The 20,453-nt window shown below is 47.1% G+C and overlaps 1 protein-coding gene across 4 annotated transcripts in view; it reads left to right on the forward strand.

Annotated features, from left to right (window-relative positions):
- LOC135173367 (unconventional myosin-VIIa-like) overlaps positions 1-19,762 on the forward strand; it is a 42,668-nt gene extending 22,906 nt beyond the window's left edge. For 3 of the 4 annotated variants that reach the window (XM_064140214.1, XM_064140216.1, XM_064140215.1), the window contains exons 15-30: positions 2,593-2,704; positions 4,522-4,568; positions 4,852-4,917; positions 6,138-6,257; positions 7,110-7,195; positions 7,558-7,605; positions 9,045-9,092; positions 9,276-9,367; positions 10,950-11,081; positions 11,434-11,549; positions 11,859-12,058; positions 14,819-14,908; positions 16,400-16,565; positions 16,847-17,152; positions 17,404-17,485; positions 18,549-19,762. In XM_064140214.1, coding sequence (XP_063996284.1) covers positions 2,593-2,704; positions 4,522-4,568; positions 4,852-4,917; positions 6,138-6,257; positions 7,110-7,195; positions 7,558-7,605; positions 9,045-9,092; positions 9,276-9,367; positions 10,950-11,081; positions 11,434-11,549; positions 11,859-12,058; positions 14,819-14,908; positions 16,400-16,565; positions 16,847-17,152; positions 17,404-17,481 — 1,707 coding nt within the window. In that variant the 3' untranslated portion in view covers positions 17,482-17,485; positions 18,549-19,762. Of the gene's footprint in view, positions 1-2,592; positions 2,705-4,521; positions 4,569-4,851; positions 4,918-6,137; positions 6,258-7,109; positions 7,196-7,557; positions 7,606-9,044; positions 9,093-9,275; positions 9,368-10,949; positions 11,082-11,433; positions 11,550-11,858; positions 12,059-14,818; positions 14,909-16,399; positions 16,566-16,846; positions 17,153-17,403; positions 17,486-18,548 lie in introns of those variants that run through there. The other variant, XM_064140217.1, reaches the window with a different exon arrangement.
- The last annotated feature ends 691 nt before the right edge of the window (positions 19,763-20,453 follow it).

Raw genomic sequence — 20,453 nt, forward strand, 5'->3', positions numbered from 1 at the left:
AGGGAGACAAAGCTGGTGAGGGGCCTGGAGCACAAACCCTTTGAGGAGAGGTTGAGGGATCTGGGGGTGTTTATCCTGGAGAAGAGGAGGCTCAGGGGTGATCTTATTACTGTCTACAACTACCTGAAGGGGCATTGTAGCCAAGTGGGGGGTGGCCTCTTCTCCCAGGTAACCAGCAGTAGAACAAGGGGACACAGTCTCAAGTTGTGCCAGGGTAGGTATAGGCTGGATATTAGGAAGAAGTTCTTCCCAGAGAGAGTGATTGGCATTGGAATGGGCTGCCCAGGGAGGTGGTGGAGGCACCGTCCCTGGGGGTCTTCAAGAAAAGCCTGGATGAGGCACTTAGTGCCATGCTCTAGTTGATTGGATAGTGCTGGGTGATAGGTTGGTCTGGCTGATCTTGGAGGTCTCTTCTAACCTGGTTGATTCTATGCTTCTATGAAGCTATATTTACAGCAAAGCTAAATTTACAAGCATATGTATACAAAATATTTAACAAGTATTTGCAACTTTATACAAATTAGAAGTAATACAGAAATCCAGACCCTCTCCTAGACAAAGAAACTGCCCAAAAGGGGATGAAAACTACCCTCTCTTTCTCCCTTTACTTTCCCAGACAGACAAACAAAACAAGCAGCCAAACTTAGGTTGTTTTCTGTTAGCCAAGATTAATGGAAAGATATTAGAGTGGAGTTAAGAGGAATTGAATAGATCCAGGGACACAGAACACATTGGGTGAGATTATTTACATTTTGGCTTTTTATCCCTCTCAGCAAACCAATGAATGATACAGACTTCATCATTATTTTCTTTTCACAACCAATGATCTAATTCCTCTCATTAAAATATTGGCCTCAAACCAGCACAACCTCTCATCTTGAAGTCATTTATGAAATGAAAGCCCTCTATTTTCTGTGCCATGCCAGGCATTGCCTTCACCTGCGAGGTTCTAAAGCACAGCAGTCACAGAATGACAGGAACAGTGTGGCCAGTAGGACAAGGGAGGTTATTCTTCCCCTGTACTCAACACTGGTCAGGCCCCACCTTGAGTGCTGTGTCCAGTTTTGGGTTCCTCAATTGAAGAGAGATGTTGAGGTGCTGGAATGTGTCCAGAGAAGGGCGATGAAGCTGGTGAGTGGCCAGGAACACAAACCCTGTGAGGAGGGGCTGAGGGAGCTGGGGGTGTTTAGCCTGGAGAAGAGGAGGCTCAGGGCTGACCTCATTGCTGTCTACAACTACCTGAAGGGAGGTTGTAGCCAGGTGGGAGTTAGTCTCTTCTGACAGCCAATCGCCAACAGAACAAGGGGACAGAGTCTCAAGTTGTGCCAGGGGAGGTCTAGGCTGGATGTTAGGAGGAAGTTGTTGGCAGAGAGAGTGATTGGCATTGGAATTGGCTGCCCAGGGAGGTGGTGGAGGCACCGTCCCTGGAGGTGTTCAAGAAAAGACTGAATGAGGCACTTAGTGCCATGGGCGCCATGGGCTGGGTGCTAGGTTGGACTGGATGATCTTGGAGGTCTCTTCCAACCTGATTGATTCTATGATTAGAGTTGGAAGGGACTCGGGAAGATCGAGTCCAACATCCCTGCCAGAGCAGGACCACACAGTCTAGCAGAGATCACAGAGGACTGCATCCAGACAGGCCTTGAATGTCTTCAGGGAAGGAGACTCCGCAACCCCTCTGGGGACCCTGTTCCAGTGCTCTGTGACCCTTACAGTAAAGAATTTCCTTCTCGTGTTGAGGTGGAACCTCTTATGCTGCAACTTAACCCATTGCTACTTGTCCTATCACAGGAAGCAAGTGAGCAGAGTCTCTCCTCCCTCTTCTGACCCCCAACCCTCAGATATTTATAAACATTTATTAAATCCTCTCTCAGTCTTCTATTCTGCAGACTAAACAGTCCCAGGTCCCTCAGGCTGTCTTCATAAGGCAGTGCCCTCCAGTCCCCTAATCATCCCTGTAGCTCTCTGCTGGACTGTTGTATTGCAAGCACTGCAGTGAGAGCAGATGGGTGATTTTGGCCCAAATATGTTGAATTGATTTGAGATATTTTTTTGGAAGAGAAGTGGGCATCCACAATTCTTGTCGCTGTAATATCCAGTTTGATAATCTGATCTCACCATTGTTTGACTAAATTTTCACTTGTGACAGTCTTTATTACAAAAATTAACATCTAAAAAGGAAGGAAATGCTAGGCTAGAGAAGGGGAGCAAGAGAAGCAAAGGAATGCATAACAAGAGGATGGAAGCCTATTCAAAGGGCAGAGTAGGAAGTAAGGAAAAGAGTGAAGCATAAAACCAAATGTAAATGAAACTTCATAGCCAGGGAGAGGAGAAGAAGAAGAGGTGGGTATCTCAGCATTTTGCTACACTCCTGTGGTTCTGATGCCTCAGTGCCATCTGCACAGTTCTGCTCCTCAGGAACTGCACCTAAGTCTGCTCCGGGTGGACATGCAGAATTCACGTGCAGGCCTGTGTAGAGAACTCACAAGTAGGAAAGTGTACACTGAGTTTAACAGTTGCTGCCAGCAGACTGTGCAAGTGGTTTTCACAGCAAGCATGTTGGCCATAGTGACCTGCTGCCCTTTCCTGTAGGTGCAGTATACTGCTGGAGGCTTTCTGGAGAAGAACAGGGACACCTTGCCAGCCAGCATCCGTGGACTCTTCATCAACAGCGTCACACCTTTGCTCAGCGTGCTCTTCACAGGCAAGTCCCTCAGCTATGATAGGGTACCCTACAGGAATCAAGGCTTCACCTTGGCTGAAGTCAAGTGTGGGGACAAGGATCATGTGCTATGAATGTGTTTCACAGCCAACAGCCTCAGGGAGACTATGGGAATGCTGCAGCCTGGGGTGGGGTTGCTGGTGTACACTGAGTTGTCAGAGCTGTTCATTCCCACCAGGATGCAAAGCAGGTTGTATCATCTTCTGGACAGTTGTCCACTGCTCAGATGTTTTCCATCAGATGACATAGCCTGATCTTGGGGAGGGTGGTTGGAACTAGATGACACTTGTGGTCCCTTCCAACCCTGACTGATTCTATGATTCTGTAGTCTCCACTGGCCCTTTAGATACACTGTGTTCTTGTCTAGAAACGAAGCTGGACAAGGTCATAGCTTTTAGCTGTTTACAATGAAAATAAAGCACTGTAAAGCCACAAACAATGAGTGCAGAGGTTATATTTTTCAAAGATTTTATTTTTTCAGGTAAAAAAAAAAAACCTATGAGGTTATGCATTATTTCTCTCCCACCACTACACTCCCTTTGTCCAGTTCTTGGTAAGCCTCAGAGACTCCAAGGCTTTTTTGAAAGTAAGCATTTAAAGAAAGGTGAGGTAGCTGCATCCTTGGAATCTGTCTGACTGCACAAAGGCTTCTGGTGCAGAATTATTTTTCTTTTAATTTTTTGTCTCCTGTTTTGCTCAGTCCATTCCACTTTCTGGGATTTACAAGTAACTGGTTAGTTCTGCATTGTGGTTTTCCATGTGTTTGCTCAGGAGTATCTTTATTCATTACCACTTCCATAGAGTTACAGAAGATACTTAGCCTAGTCCCAACTGTTTGAAAGTTCATATACAGCAGATTGATTGTTAAGTCCTGGGCAGCTGGTTCTAGGTGGCCTTACTGAGTAAGCAGTTTGGCCCAGCTGAACTCCAGGAGTTGCTTCCAACCTCAACCATTTTATGATTCACATGAGACCATTGCATCAAAGGTATGCAAGGCAGTCATTAGATCCTTCAGTAATTTCAACTTCATCATCTGTATTGGCTGTATTAAGTGAGCTTCCCGTTTGCTATCTGTACATTTTTTTTCTGCATTGTTAGATGCCCATTGATGATCAGAGGGCACCTTCCCTGTGAAGACAGGCTGAAAGAATTTGTGCTGTTCAGCCTGGGGAGGAGAAACCTCTGAGGAGACTTTATAGCCACGTTTCAATATCTCAAGGGGATGCAGAGGAAGGCTGGGGAAGGACTGTTTCGAAGGGCTTGTAGTAATAGGATGATGGGCAATGGTTTTAAACCAGAGCAGGGCAGATTTAGGCTGGATATAAAGAGGAAGTTCTTAACAGTGACAGTGGTAAAATGCTTGAACAGGTTGCCCAGGGATGTGGTTGAGGCTCCATCCATGGAGACATTAAAGATCAGACTTGATGTGGCCCTGGGCAGCCAGATCTAGTTGGAGGTGTCCCTGCCGACTGCAGGAGAGTTAGACAAAGTGACCTTTGAGAGTCCTTTCCAACCCGATGCAGTCTGTGAATATTTGTTTTGGAGGTCGTTTGGGGTTTTCAATAACTGATTGCCTTGTCTTATCAGCAGAAAATAGTATTGTCTGCGTTGTATGATTCATATATTTGCATTCTCTTCTCCCTTTCTTTATCTCTTTCCTTGTATTTCCACATGGTAATACCTAAAACCATGTGTGTGCTTCAGCTTTTGTAGAGACACTTGTGTATGAAGTGTGATTTGGCTGTTTAGATGTCACTGACTGCCATAAAGGTACAAAATTAACTTCTCTGTTCTTCCAGCCACAATCTCCAGGACAGGGACACTGATGCCTCATGTGAAAGCCAAGGTATTGCACTTCAGATCTGCACAGTAATTGATAAATGATGGCAGAGTTATTATTTGAGAAACTGTCTGAAAATGGGAACAGGCAGAAATTGCTTGAAAACAAGAATAGATAGAAACCCATTGGCAACAAGTTCTCCTTTGTGTTTTATTGGGTTTTCTGCTTGCTTGTGCTGATAGGCTTAGCTTGTCTTCCCTCCTCTGAAAGCCATCCTCTCTCTTTTGCCATCTGCCTTTCAACAGAGCTTGTCTGCTAAGACTGAACTTTTGTTTTGGTCTGGTTTCAGGTCGTAGCAGGAGCAGACAACAAGTTCAACAGCACACGTAAACAGTCTGCTGGAGCTCAGTTCCGGGTAAAGTATTCCTGCCCTGCAGTGCCCTTTGAGACAACTGTAATGGTGTTTCAATGAGAGTTTGCAAGCTGCTAAGCATAGTTAAAGCATCTAGATGTAGACATGGGGTTTTCTGGGTGTGAAGCACAGGTAATCATGACAGGAGCAAACCAGTTGTTATCAAAGCCTTCGAAGTTACTGTGGGGTGGAAAAATAGTTCTTGCTGCAGGATATTTTCCCCCCTTACCCTGCTCTCATGAGACCTCTGTGTACTATTCTGGAGCACCCAACACAAGAAGCACATCAAACTGTTTAGAGAAGGGCCATGAAGGGCTGGAGCACCTCTGCTATGAGGACAGGCTGCAAGAGTTGGGGTTATGCAGCCTGGAGGTCTTGAAGTGGCCTTCCAGTATCTGAAGGTGGCCCACAGGAGGGCTGGGGGGGGACTATTTACAAGGTCTTGTAATGACAGGACGAGGGGTAATGGGTTTAAATTGGAAGAGGAGAGATTCAAATTAGATGTTAGGAAAGGGCTTTCTGCAGTGAGGGTGGTGAGACACTGGCACAGGTTGCCCAGGGAGGTTGTGGATGCTCCCTCCCTGGCGGTGTTCAAGGCCAGGTTGGGTGAGGAACAACCTGGTGAAGGGCCTGGAACACAAACACTATGAGGAGAGGCTGAGGGAGCTGGGGGTGTTTAGCCTGCAGTAGAGGAAGCTCAGGGGTGACCTCATTGCTGTCTACAACTACCTGAAGGGAGGCTGTAGCCAGGTGGGGGGTGGCCTGTTCTCCCAGGCAACCAGCAATAGAACAAGGGGACACAGTCTCAAGTTGTGCCAGGGTAGGTATAGGCTGGATGTTAGGAGGAAGTTGTTGGCAGAGAGAGTGATTGGCATTGGAATTGGCTGGCCAGGGAGGTGGTGGAGGCACCATCCCATGAGGTCTTCAAGAAAAGACTGGCTGAGGCATTTAGTGGCATGGTCTAGTTGACTGGCTAGGGCTGGGTGCTAGGTTGGACTGGCTGATCTTGGAGGTCTCTTCCAACCTGCTTGATTCTATGATTCTGTGACTTCTATGAGGCCTTGAGCGACCTGTTCTAGTGGGAAGTGTCCTTGCTTATGTTGGGGGATTGGAACTGGATGAGCTTTGAAGACCCTTCCAGCCTAAACCATTCTGTATTGCACACTCTGCTCTTGGCAGTGCCTTATCATGATAAAATGTGAGTCTTTGTCTGCCCTCAACAGCATTCTTTGATGGTGCTCATGGAGAGGATGTATTCTGCTAACCCACACTTTGTGCGCTGTATAAAGCCCAACAGCAAGAAGGAGCCAGGTGTGGTGGACAGCCAGCTGGTACTGCAGCAGGTGAGGAAAAACAGTGTCCTTTACAAGCACTTTTGCCATGTCTCTGTTGGGAGGGCAGACCCCACTAAAAAGGCTGTGGAGATGGCTGTCTTCCTTTGCAGAACAGAGAGTAGGCATGCCTTTTGTGCATGTAAAGATTCTGGGTACTTGGTTTTTTTTGTGACAGGCTGCTTGGTCCAGGCCTTGCAGTGTTAGTTCTCTCCAGTTCTTTTTCATTAATGTGATGAGATCTGGTTGTCAGGCACTGGGATTCATCTTTGCTTCTGGATGAGGGCTGGCACAGACAGTACTCCAGAAAAAGTGAAGCTTCCTGGGGGAGATTGTCCTCATCCAGCAGGCAGGGCAACTATGAATAGGAGCCAAGATGGGATTGCTTTGACAGGAGCTGATACGTGCTGATACAACCGTCTTTGGATGTTGTGTCAAGTCTGAGATCAAGTCATGTTAAAGACTATTGGAAATGATTAGACAAGTTCAGAAAGCTCTGTGTCCTGTTTATATGTAGGAAAGGATAGGAAGTTTAATTTGTGCCTCAGAGTACTTCTGTGTCCAGTTCTGGAAGTAGAAGGTTATCCTCTAAGGGACAGAGGCAATAAAGTACCCATGGCTGGAAGGTGAAGTTATTTCAGTCATTGGTTTCTATGGTTTCCAACTTGTAACTGAGAGGGGTTAATCATAAGAGTTACAGGATGTGTCAAATTCAGTCTTTAACCAAGGAGATGTTTTCCAGAAAGAATTTATTTAATTTTGAACTGGAGAAGTGAAGGCATTTCTGGTTGCAGAGAAGCAAATGCATGTCCTAACAGCCTGTTTCTGTTTGCTTCTCTGCTCTTCTTTGTGGTGCTACTTCAGCTCCGGTACAATGGCCTGCTGGAGACAATCCGCATCCGAAGAGATGGTTTCTCCTGGAGACCCACGTTTGAGGAATTTGTTGAAAGGTTTGCTAAAACCTCTGAGTGTTCCTTGTTAGATGTTGTTAGGGAAGTGACCCTGGTGACTAGACACAGGCAAGGAGCGAAGCATCCTCTTTAAAGCTCATGTGCCTGACATCACGGGTTTACGTGCTGTGGGAGGTTGAGTGGGAAAGGCAGTGATTTATTGCTGTTCTCTGTGATGGTGGCATGGAGCAGCTCAGGACACCAAGGATGTGGCTTTTTCACCTTGCTTGGATTTTTGGTTGGTTGGTTTGGTGGGGGGTGGGAGTGCAGGAGTTGGGGGGTCATTAGAGTTTTTTCATGTGGTGTTGTCTGGTTGATTTTTTTGTTTATCATAAACTTTTTTACTTGTTTGTTTTTCACAGATATGGGATTATTCTAGTTAAACCAAATGTTTCCCTCACAAAAGAAAGGTACAAACTTTTCCTTTGTTGTATGCAATCCACTTTGCTCTCTCAGAGTAACATAGCAAACTGAGTAAAAGGAACAAAGTGAGGATGTGTTTTTGTGGTGATGGGAAACACGGATCCCTAGGCAAGGACAGTTAGTGTTTGAAAACCATTTGGTACAGTGGTGAGGAGGATCTTGAGTTGCCATGTGGCAATTCAGTTGGTATAAAGCCATACTATAGTGTGGAATCAGAACTGGCTGATGTACTCAGTTTAGGGACTCACAGTTAGTGGTTAGGAGTGTTGGTTGTCCCCTGAACTCGGTATGGCAGGCCAATGCCTCTCCAGGCTTTTTCCTGATGGCAGAAGAAGAAAGACAGTGATGAGCAAGCAGCCACACTGGATGTCTCCCAAGCTAGAGAGGATGTTTCTGGTTCCAGGGTTTGGGTTTTTTTGTACGTAAGATGTCCCCAGCACATCCAAAACTCAACTGTACCTTACATAGGTAAATGTCCTTTTGGCTCTGCAGTCCACATCTAGGGCAGCAACCCCACACCCCTTGTTTTCCCAGTTCCTCCTTCCTGCCGTGGTCAGCTGTGACTAACAGTGAGAGTGAAGTATGTAAGGCATCCAGTTAATGTTTCTTTTTTTTCCCATTTTTTCTCCCTTTCTGCCTTTTCCAAAAGATTAAAATAATTTTCTTAAAGTTCTTACCTTCCCAGAGCTTCCTTGAGGTTACTGATGATCCTGAATTAATGAGAATTGCCAACCAAGTTGGGATCTGAGTCGTGAATCTGGTAGACAGGCAGCATGGTGTGTTTTCAGGCACAAAAAAAAGTCATAGGATGCTTATGAGAAAGCATTACCTTGGATACAGATTTTGGCACAATGGAGGCTGACTGAAGTAGAAGGAAAACCACTTCTGCTTTGCTATGTGAAATATTAGCAAAAAAGGCACTGTGGTTTCACAGCCTGGATTTCCAGGCAGAAAGGGGAAGCTGTCTGTGTGGTGCAGCTATGCTATCACTTTCACTTCCAGGTGTATATAAAGTTTTCTGAGCAACCCAAATTTTGTCCCTAGAGTCTGCAAAACGAAAGAGGAGTTGGAAAACAGGCTTTCTCACAGAAGTCTTGTTCTGCCAGCCTTGCAATCTGTCTGCTCCAGAGACCTTGGAAATGAAATGAGCTAAAAAAAACAGTTCTGAGAATAAAATGGGCTCTGCAGAACTGCCTCCCAGGGGTCTGGAGGAAAGCTGCCCCTAGGAGTCCCTTTGCTGATGTTTCCAAATGTGATCCTAGCTGTACCTCAAGGAGCACTACAGACTGACAGCCAGTTACTGACTGTGACAGTGGACAGGGAATGTAATGCAGAATTGTTGAGGCACTTCTACCCCCTTTATGCAGCTAAAACCACTGGCTGAGTGGATGAAAAATCGTTTATTTTACTTTTTCCTCTCTTTCAGCTGCTTGGAGATACTGCAAAGTACAGAGCTGTCGGGCTGGATATGTGGGTAGGTGTGGATCACTGTTGCTGGGAGTGGGTGTCATGAACTGTAGAGACTGTATACACACAGACTGTTATCTTGTTCCCTTCAGGGAGAAATTTATGTAGGAAAGGCCCCTCCAAAGCATGATGGATGCAAGCTTACACAAACAGTATTTCACACTGCTTCTTTCTCTCCCCATCTTCACAGAAAAACACGACTTTTCTTTAAATATTGGCACCAGGAAGAGCTGGCAAAGTATGTGGGGCAGCTGGAAAGAGCAGCGGCTGTCATACAGAAAGGTAAGCAGGAGACTAACTCAACTGATCTCAGACCAGGACAAGGAAAAACCTTTCTCCAGTCCCTGCTCCACTGTTGCACCTTTGCAAATGGTGGAAGTGCAGGCCAGACACCATCTGCATGATAAGACCCTGTGGAATCCAAGTGCTTATTGCACATGCCTTACTCCTCAGTGACTATTCTTAGAGCCTTCAGTGTGAGTTGTGGAAAGTGAAAGCATGTGTGCATAGGACAACTGAGCTGAGAAGGGTAAGCATATGATTTGTCTGCATCCCAAGACCTGGCTAACTGTCCTCTGGAGTAAAGGCTTGTTTTGAGTCACGTTGACCTGAGAGAGAAAAGATGAGTGAAGTGGAAGTCTTTCTTTCCTGCAAAGACTGTCAGAAGGGGATGAAGTTTTGTTATGATGTGTCTTGTTTCCTTTCCATGTGGCTCCTTCTCTGGCAGCCTGTTTCTCCAGAGCAGTCACTGTCATGGTTTGATACCTCCTTCTGTACATGCTCCATGTAGTTCTCTTCTGTATGAGTTGTACTGCTGAAGCATCAGAGCAGCTTCCAGTATGACAAACATCAGACTGTCACATGCTGTGTCTGGTTCACATCCATGAGGAAGTGGGAGATGAGAGAATGTGGGTTTCAGTTTCATGTGCTTTAGTGGAGTAGGCAGGATAATGCAATGTCTGTAATGCTGCTGAAGAGCCTTGTGTTTTCCTGCGGGCTGGCACCAAGGAAATCCCATCTCCTTCATGGTGTCTGGAGGGTGTCAGTGAGACAGGAGGTGAGGCACTTCTGTGAGATTCTGCTTTTTAGGTACTGTCCTAAAACTGGGGTGCAGTTAGTTTTCTTCCTAGTGTCTGGTAGAATGCTGTGTTTTGGATTTATTGTGGGAATAATGCCAATGACACACTGATGTTTTAGTTGTTGTTAGGTAGCACTTAAGCACTTCTCAGTTTCTCATGATCTGCCAATGAGCAGGTGCTCAAGAAGCTGGGGGGAACTAAGGCCAGGACAGCTGACCTGAACTGCATACCAGAGATCACCCTGCTCAGTGTATAAAGTGGGGGGCTTTGGCCAGGGGGCTGGATCACTGCTTGGCATCAATCAGCAGGTGGTGAGCAATTGTGTTGTGCATTGCTTGTCTCTTTTCTGGGTTTTGTTTCTGTTATTCCTTTCCATTACAATTATTGTTATTTTTTATATTGATTTGAGCTGGGTTTTGGTTTTTTTTGGTTACTTATTTTGTACTTAACCCATGAGATTTATCTCCTTTTCACTTCTCTTCCCCATCCAACTGGTGCCACAACACATATTCAGTGCCTTGGCATTAGAGATGAGAATTTACATCTGTAACTATTATTATTTGTCCTTACATCAGTGATCTGAAAGCTCAGAGAGTAGAGGACAGTTCTCGTTTGTTTTTTGGCTGCCTGCTCAGAGCAGAATCTGCATTGATTTTTATTAATGTGATTCAAGTGTTGAAAGCTTTGCATTGGGTGAAGGAATATCACTAAGTATGCTTCCCTGAGGGATTGACAAAGGCATGAAAGCGTTTATTTTTGCCTAACTATGGCTTTTCTCTAAACAGTTTTCAGGGGGTTCAGGTGCAGGAAAAATTACCTAAACCTGATGGCTGAGCTGAGAGCTCAGGCACAGCATCTACAGGAGGAAGCAGAGAAAGAAAGAAGCCAGCGGCTGGCAATGGAAGCAGAGGCACAGAGTGAGTTGCTCCCACTCCCATTGCCTCCATGTGTGGCCACTCATGTGGTAATCACCTTGAAGTGCTGTAAGCTCCAGATAATGGAGACCTGCCCTCAGCTCTCCTGAAACTGAAAGCTTCGTGAGTGCAGTGGGCAGGAACGTGCTGACGTTTTTGCCATTTGAAAGCCTGGCTTTTTCTGTGGGAAGTACAAGCAGCATGACAAAGGTCATTTGCCTGGCTCTGGTGGGAGGAGTTCCAAGCTGTGCCTTTCTGACATACTCTGTGCAACAGAACCTGTTCCTATTCTGGGCATGTAGGGAATGGGTATCTTGGATGCTAGATTTCATCTACTTCTTTGCTCTTGTTGCAGAAAAGATCTCGCTTCCAGTCCCCATGCCACGAAAGAGACACCTTCACCCTCATCTCTCTTCTTCCAGTAAGGAAACAAAGCCACCAGTGCCACGGCCACGCAGCAAACTAACAGAGGTAGCAATATTGGCTCTGTGTGGGGCCCTTTAACATGCTGGTTCCCTGCTCCTTCCACTTGCTGCATGCACATATTCTGCATGTGGTCCCAGGAGAACATTGAAATTCTTGTAATGAGAAGTGAGACTCCTTTCCCACTGGATTTAGTTAGAAAGCATGATTGAGACCTTTGAAGAGATGAAAGCAATGTTTGGTAGTTTGCAAATGGTCTTAGGGGACTCTGGAATAGGGTCACTACCAAAGCGAACCCTTCAGATGTCCCCAGGTTTTTGACCTTGCTTTCATGACCACTTCCTTCCTCATTTTCAGTCCACTCCTTTTGATAATTTTTTGGACCCTTCTGCACCTCACCCTGCTCTGAGGACAGAGGGACAGCCTGGAGAAGAGGCAATAATGAGAAAACTGAAGAGAGGAGAAACTATTCGCTGGTTCAAAGAGACACAGGCCAAGAAGGTCGTGCAGGATGATGGAGCCTTCCCAAGCTGGTTGCGTGGGATGATCAGTCGGAGGTGAGTCTGCTGGACACAGTGGCTGTAGCTGGGGCTGTGGGAGGCAGAAGCAGGTTGCATTTACCAGAATGTGCAAATGTGCTTTCTAGGATTGCAAAGTTAAGACCTGCATAGCCTGTCACTTTTAGACTCTGAGGTTGTCTGTGTTTAGCCTATATCTAAGGCTAAACTGCAGCGGCTTCTCTGTCACCCATTGTCTCCCACCTATCAGTGAAAGGGGATCAGGAAAAGGAAAGGGGAGGGAGGCCCAACAGGTTGAAATGAAAAAGTGATTTAGTAAAGTGGCCTAAGTAATAACCAGTGCCAGTGTTAAGTCATTGATTAGAATGTGCAGTGGTCACTACAGGAAAGCACAAGTTCCTCGAGTTTTTGTCAGATCATAAAATCACAGAATGGTTTAGGTTGGATGGGAACTCAAAGATCATCCAGTTCCAACCCCCCACCATAGACAGGGACACCTCCCACTAGAACAGGTCCCTCAAGGCATGTGAACATTACTCAGGGACATTATACAAATGGAGCCTTGTGGTAAGAGTCTGCCACAGGCTGCCCAATCATGACTTCTTACTCCAGCTGGAGGAGACATTGCAGCCACAGGCTCTCATCCTTCTGTGGGATTTTAACCACCCTGACATCTGTTGGAAAAGTAGCACAGCGAGATATAGGCAGTCCAGGAGGTTCCTGGAGTGCCTAGATGATAACTTCTTCACACAAGAAAATAACAGCCCTACGGGAGAGGATGTGTTATTGAACCTGTTGGTCACAAGTGCAAATGAAAGTCATCAGGGATGTCAAAGGCAGCCTGGGCTGCAGCCATCATGTGCTAGTGCAGTTCAGTGTCCTAAGGGGTATGGAGCCCATGAGAAGCATAGTGAGGATTCTAAATTTTTAGGAAAGCAAACTTTGAGCTCTCCAAGGAGTTAGTAAATAGGAGCCTGTGGGAAACGGCCCTCAGGAACAAGAGAACAGAACAGAGCTGGCAGATCTTTAAGGCTACTTTCTATGTTCAGCCTGGAGAAGAGGAGGCTCAAGGGAGACCTAATATTTGCTATAGCTGCCTTCCAGTACCTGAAGAGGGCTACGAGAAGGATGGAGAGAGACTGTTCACAAAGGCCTACAGTGACAGGACAAGGTGATGGCTTCAAACTAGAGAAGAGCAGATTTAGATTGGATGTTAGGATCAGTTTCTTTACCTTAAGGGTAGTGGAGCACTGGAACAGGTTGCCTGGGGGAGTGGTTGGGGCCCCTTCCCTGGAGATATTAAGAGTGAGGCTTGACAGGGTGCTGGGCAACCTGATCTAGTTGAGGACGCCCCTGCTGAACACAGAGGGGATTGGGCTGGATGACCTTTGGAGGTCCCTTTCAATGCAGAACATTCCATGATTCTATGCTGTCAGCTTGGTAAATGACATTACAATAGCTAACAACTCCCTGGTAGCTGAATTTTTCTTGTTCCTTAAAAGGTAATTAACAAGGCCTCCACATGCATGACTGCTTTTGTCCATAAATCAAAAAATGCAGGAGAAGAGCTAGAACCTGGAAGACAAAACAGTCTGAATTTGAATATAAGCTGACTATGAGCACTTTGTAATGAAGGACATAGCAGAGCCTTCCCAAATCATAGAATGGTTTGGGTTGGAAGGGTCTTTAAAGGTCATCTAGTTCTACCTTCAGCTAAACCAGCTTGCTCACAGCCTGATCCAGCCTGGCCTTGAACAGTTCCAGGAAGGTGGCATCCACAGTGTCCCTGGGCAACCTGTTCCAGTGTCTCTCCACCCTCACTGTAAAGATTTCTTCCTAATATCCAGTGTAAATCTACTCTTTTCCAGTTTAAACCCATTCCTTCTCATTCTATCACTACAAACCCTTATAAATAAATCTCTCTCCAGCTTTCTTATAGGCCCCCTGCAAGTACTTCTTTAGGAAGAAGTTCTTCACAGAGAGAGTGATTTCCCATTGGAATGGGCTGCCCAGGGAGGTGGTGGAGGCACCGTCCCTAGGGGTCTTCAAGAAAAGACTGGATGAGGCACTCAGTGCCATGGTCTAGTTGACTGGCTAGGGCTGGGTGATAGGTTGGACTCGATGATCTTGGAGGTCTCTTCCAACCTGGTTGATTCTATGATTCTTGATTCTATGATTCTACTGGCAGATGACTGCAAGACACTGAAGATTCCACACTTCTGAAGTGGTGCTTCCTGTTACTGGGTTTAAGTTTCCACATGACAGTGTAAGCTCAGCCTCATGTGGCAGAGCAGCCAAAGCAGCCCTGAACTCCACCAGTGATTTGCAGTCACTTTTAACCTGCAGCAGGCCATATGACAAGCACAAAGCAGTGCTTTGTCTATTGGGCAGAGATGGGGAAAATCTCCTTCCAGCAGGAATTTTCTAGAGCCAGACTGGTGTAATCAAGCTGGTGTTTTTCCAAGGCACTGGGCTTACTCTGTACATAGGAAATGCATGTGTGCATGGCCTAATCAACTCAGCAGTGTTTTGTACAGTGTTCTGTGCTGGAAGGTATTCATCATACCACTGGAGTAGGTTTGGAGCAGCTCTGCTTGGACCAACTAAGAGTACTGTGCCTCTTTAGCCTGCTGACACCTCCTTGCACCAGCAAGCTGGAAACCTGTAGCTAGGAAATGAGTCAGATTCTAGCCTCCCTGTGGACTGGCAGCACTATCACAGAGCATCTGAGATAGGAAGGGAATACCTGCACAGAGACAGCAGTTCATTCTTCACTGAAAAACTCTTTTCTCTCTTCAGGGAAGCGGAAAACTTGCTGAAGGACAAGCCTTTGGGTTGCTTCCTCGTTCGGATCAGCCAGAGCCGGCCGGGTTACACCTTGACATACAAGTAGGTGATGAGCCTTGCCAAGAAGGCTCAAAGGAGACCTTACCCTCTAGAACTACCTGAAAGGAGGTTGTAGTGAGGTGGGTGTTGGTCTCTCCTCTTAAGTGACAAGTGGTAGGACAAGAAGAAATGACATGAAGCTGTGCTAAAGGACCTTTAGATTGGGCACTAGTTAAAATTTCTTTACTGAAAGATTTGTTAAGCGTTGTAACAGGCTGCCCTGGGAAGTGGTGAGGCCATTATCCCTCCAGGGACTGGAAAGACAAGTAGATGTGGTGCTGAGAGCTATGGTTTAGTAATGGAGTTGCCAGCATTAACAGTTGGACTCGGTGATCTTAAAGATCTCTTCCAACCTAAAAGGCTCTTTGATTCTGTGAAACTGAGCTCACATAGATGAAGGAGTTAAGCTCTTCCACAGAGGAGTCCTGTGAGGATAGTGTTCAGCCTCTTCTGCATTGTATGCCTCAGGCTGTTGGAGCAGCAGAATCCATTGCAGAGTTTCTCTTGCCAGAAACTAGTTTGATTTGTGGAGAGGGGTGCTGTGGCTTCAGGGGTGCAGGTCGTGCTTGGGTCATGCTCTATGGCTGGGTGGGCAAGCAAGATTAGAGGAAGCATTGATTGAAGCAGTAGAGGTGAATTCAGAGGAAGACCTGAGCAGAGGCAATTAGAGTGATAGAAGGGCACGGGTCTTTTACAGTCTCAACCCAAGGGGTAGGAGTTTTAATGAGGGCAACAGGCATGGCAAGCAGTACAGTCTGCTGGGGTTTGAATCTGGCTGCCAGGGTTCTGCGCCTACTATCACAGTGTGTGATACTCAGCATAGTGCATCTCCTGCATCTGTGACATTTTCGTTGTTGTGGTTCCTGACCATAGAATCATAGATTGGTTTAGGTTAGAAAGGACCTCAAAGATCATCCAGTTCCAACCCCCTGCCATTGGCAGGGACACCTCCCACTAGAACAGCTTGCTCAAGGCCTCATCCATCCTGGCCTTGAACACGTCCAGAGAGAGAGCATCCACAACCTCCCTGGGCAACCTGTGCCAGTGTTTCACCACCCTCACTGCAAAGAACTTTTTAACATCTAGTTTAAATCTCACCTCTTCCAGTTTAAACCCATTGCTCCTTGTCCCATCATTACAAGACCTTGTAAATACTCCCTCCCCAGCCCTCCTGTAGGCCCTCTTCAGATACTGGAAGGCCACTCCAAGGTCTCCTTGAAGCCTTCTCTTCTCCAAGCTGCAGAGCCCCAGCTCTTGTAGCCTGTCCTTACAGAAAACCTGCTCCTGCCCTCTGAGCATCTTTGTGGCCTCCTAGGCTCAGTCCAGCAGTCTGATGTCCTCCTTGTGCTGAGGGCTCCAGAACTGTATACAGTACTCCAGGTCACAAGATTACATGTGGCTTCTTGAGACAGCAAGTGCAGAAAGCAGTGTCTAGGTCCTGAAGAGCTGTTACAGCCCCATGCCATGACTCTTTCTATCTGTCCATCTCCCCAGGGGTGAAGGCCGCTGCAGACACTACATGGTTCAGATGCAGCCTAATGCACGCTACATCATCCTGGGTGAGGACCGGGCTCACGCCTCGCTCACCGAACTGGTTGAGTACCACCAGACTGTGGGCATCAAGCCCTTCATGGAGTTACTGACTGTTCCTTGTGAGCAGGTGAATGGAAAAAGGGATAGGGCCTGGACTGCGCCCTCAGTGTATAGTCACTGCAGCAGCATTTCTCATGTTCCTGTTGGGGGTGTCCTTGATCTGGTCAAGTGGCTTGGCCTTATCTGCATGCACTGGAAAACACTACAAGCTGGGCACTGTGGAGTCTTGGGGTTGGGGAGAGGTGCTGGTGGGTCGATCACATCTCACTTCCTCAGTCAGCAGTGATAACAGCTGGGTATCACTCTTTCTTGTGTTCTGTCTCTTGAATTCACTCTTTTGTCCCTTAGAAAAGTGAGAATTTGGATTGCAAAGATCTGGAGTGCCTCACACTGGATCCATCAGCAGCCAAGAGGGAGGCCCCTCCAGAGCAGCAGCCCTGCTCCTCCATGCCTTCCACCTGCAAGCCTGCTGTGCAGTCAGGAGCAGTGAAGGCTCTCAAACATGTGTGGCTGAGGAGGAGCAAGAACTTGCAAAATAAGCAGAGCTTTAACAAAAACAATACACAGACAAGCTCAGGCAAGAAGAGAGGCAGCCTACAAGCCTTCCCTCGCCTCCACACTTCCATACGCCGGGCAATGCAGGAAATCCAGCAGGTGAGCTGGGGCCTTGCCAGGCCTTGTCACCCATGACCACCCTGGGACACATGAGGCTGCCAGGCTCTCAAATGCACAAACTGCACTTGTGACTCAGGATCTAGGAAACCAAGTGTCATTTAGTTGTCTTGGGCTCATTAGAAGTTCCAGACTGTAGGGAGACCAAGGAAGAGTTCATGGCAGAGGGAGTATGATGTGGGCAGTGTTCCAGTCACTGGTCCTCTAATATGTGTCTCTGCTTCTTACTTCAGCTCCCTTCTGCTCCCCTGAAGACCTCTGTACAGACTTGTTGTCTACCTGCTAGCACTGATGATGTAGAGCCCCAGTGACACGGTAAGAGGAGACAGCACACAGGAGGGCAGACAGCAGTCACATGGGAGAGCATAATGAGTCTTCCATTCCTGCTCCACCTGGAGCATCTCTTGGCCACTAACTAGTAGTTCAGGAAAAAACAGAGTGGTGGCCAGCTTCCATTTTAGGGCTGCAAAGAGGCCAGGAAAAATGGGGAAAATCCACTTTAAGATCAGGTTAACAGCAATTGTAGTGCACAATGTGCATGCAGTACAATAACAGGGCTGCTGGAGGGAGCTCATGGTTTGTTTGAGGCCTGGGGCTGGACCGAGGAACGCTCAGAAAGCCTCTCTGCACACTACAGTAGTCAGCTGCAGTGGCTTCATGTTGTGAAGAGAGTTGCATCTCAGAAGCAGGTGCTGGGCAGAGAGCCCTGGAGGGTAGCAAAGATCATGAGCTAAAGGCAAGGGTAAGAATATAAGAAAAGACAGCAGCAGTCTAAGGTAAGGATTTTAAAGTCAGCAGCTAGAAATACAACTGGTTACTGAGGCTTTACTAGGCAGGTTATAGCAGCATATGGAGAGGGCCAGTAAGGGCCTCCTGATGCAGCTGGCAATACAGTGTGTTACTTGTCTGAAGCATCTAGTGGATGTGGACCTTCCCTGAGCAGCCAGTGGGTAAATCCCTATCTCTATCAGTCACTGAAGGCAGGAGGGAGCAGTAGTGGTGGTGGTGTATACCTCCAGAAAAAGCTGTATTTCTGTCAGCTGGGAGTGGAAAAGGATCCAAAATCTCTGCTATTGGCTGCAGGGCTTGCAGCCTTGCACTGGGATACTGAGTTCCTTGTGTGGTTCTCCTCTCGGGAATTTGTGTTGGGGTGAAGCTTTTTAGATGGTTCCTTCCTTGCCTTCTAGCTTGCTGAGGCTATCATCTCCCTGTGTACTGCTGTATCCAGGGGATTTCTCCTTGTGTCTGAGGTTAGGCAGCAGAAAGACAAAACACGCGAGATCTGCATAGGTAACTGCAAGAATGTGGTACAGGGACTGCTGAATGGAGCTCTCCTTTTACATCCTCCACTGAGTGATACTTCTGGACTTCCTTGCAGGTCAAAGCTGCTCAGCTCTGCCCTCTCCCAGTGCTGCCAAGAGAACATACACAAACAGACAGTGGCCTTTTTTTCTTTATTATTTTTTTTTCTTTATACTTTTTCTGCACCCAACTGGACTTGTGCCTTTAGATAGGACTGCTGCAGAAACTTAACTTTCATCAGCACTCAGCCAGTCTGCACTACCTGGACCAGTTGTACCCTGGCAGAGGGGAGACAAAGGAACAGTCAGTCTGCACAGACCTGCCATGCCTGGCAGCCTGTGTGTCCGTACTTCGGTGTTCCTGGGGACCCTCCACCTCGCACTGTTAATAGTCACAAAGTGGGTATCTACCAACAGCCTGTTCTCTTGCAGAACAAGTTGCACCGATTTTCTACCTCTTTCTTTTCAAGCCCTCCATTTGTTTTGGTCCTATGTATCTGCTGCTCAAGGTGCTAAGGGATGCTGAGCTTGGGCAGTGGGGAGTGAAACTGGTGTGTCTATATAGAATCACTTAGGTTGGAAGGGACCTTAGAGATCATCCAAGCCAACCTCCCTGCCATGGGCAGGGACACCTCTCAATTAGACTCAAGGCCTCATCCAACCTGACCTTAACCAACCACAGGGAGGAGGCATCCACAACCTCCCTGGGCAGCAACCCATTCCAGAATCTGATCCAGAATCTGATCACCTTGGTGCTGCAGAACTAAGATCTAAACTTAACTCTCCTTGAGCTTTAAACCATTTACCCTTGTTCTATTGCTAGACATCCTATGAAAAGTCCCTCTCCAGCCTTCCTGTAGGATCCTTTCAGATGTTGGAGGGCAACTATGGGGTCTATTATGGAGTCTTTAGGCTGAACCACATCAGCTCCCTCAGCCTATCCTCACAGCAGAGATGTTTCCAGCACTTGGACCATCTTTGCGGCCCTCTAGGGGCCACTGCTGAGTGCAGGAGCACTTGAACAACAGCTGAAACAAGGGGCAAGATCTTTCTGCAGAAGAGAGTTCTGCCCTTGCGTCAGTGCACTGGCACACTGTTTCTCAATCCTTAGCCAGTGCTCAAGTTGGAGTATCATTGCTGCAACCACCTTGGTCATCTTATTTGGAATCACTCTAAGTCAGGGCTGGACAAGATGTTACTTTGCACTGAGGATAGAGGGCTTGCAACATACAAGACCATGTTACTCGTTATGTGTTTTCTGCCTTTTGAAATAAATCTATTTTCATTGAAACACTTTGTGTATGGAGAAACTGTTTTCTGTTTCTGGTGTCTGCAGTGAGACTGCAAATGAATGGCAACATCTAACACCCCTGAAGGTACAGTGTTTTAGTGGAGAAACAGAAGGCTTGTGGACCAGTAACCCTAGTGTACAACTGCCCCTTGTGACAGTGCTCTTCTCCCATACCAACCTCATTTCCTCATGTATGCCTCGGTGATGACCTCTTTGCAGCCAAGCTCCCGCTAGCTCATTGCCTCTATGGCCAATCCCTCTGTACCAGAGGGCAGCCACGCACACCCCTACACTTCACCCATCCCTGGGAGAAGCGAGACTGTGGCCAAATCTGGGTTGCACAGGCTAGCACTGTGTCCAGAGGTGTATAGGGTGCTTGAAGCTGTCTCTAAGCCTTTAACTCAGGGGCTATTTATTTACACTCCCCCATGCTTGGTGGCACAATGGTGCTGTGCTGTCCTGGATTACAGGGCAGCTCTGCTGAGGACCAGACCAAGAGGTGGTGTCTGTTTCAGTCTGATGTTCTGGCTCTCCCCAGCACTGCCTCACAGTGTTAATACACCACCTCTCTTCCTTGTACTGGGTTTTGGCAGCTGTTTTGGCACTGTTCAGGACAGAACCAGTTCAGGCAGTCATAGGCTGCTGTTTGCAGAGTATTCCTGGCTAAGCCTAGCAGCATTTTGTCGGGCAG

Source organism: Pogoniulus pusillus, chromosome Z (genome assembly GCF_015220805.1).
Source record: "Pogoniulus pusillus isolate bPogPus1 chromosome Z, bPogPus1.pri, whole genome shotgun sequence".
NCBI lineage: Eukaryota > Metazoa > Chordata > Aves > Piciformes > Lybiidae > Pogoniulus > Pogoniulus pusillus.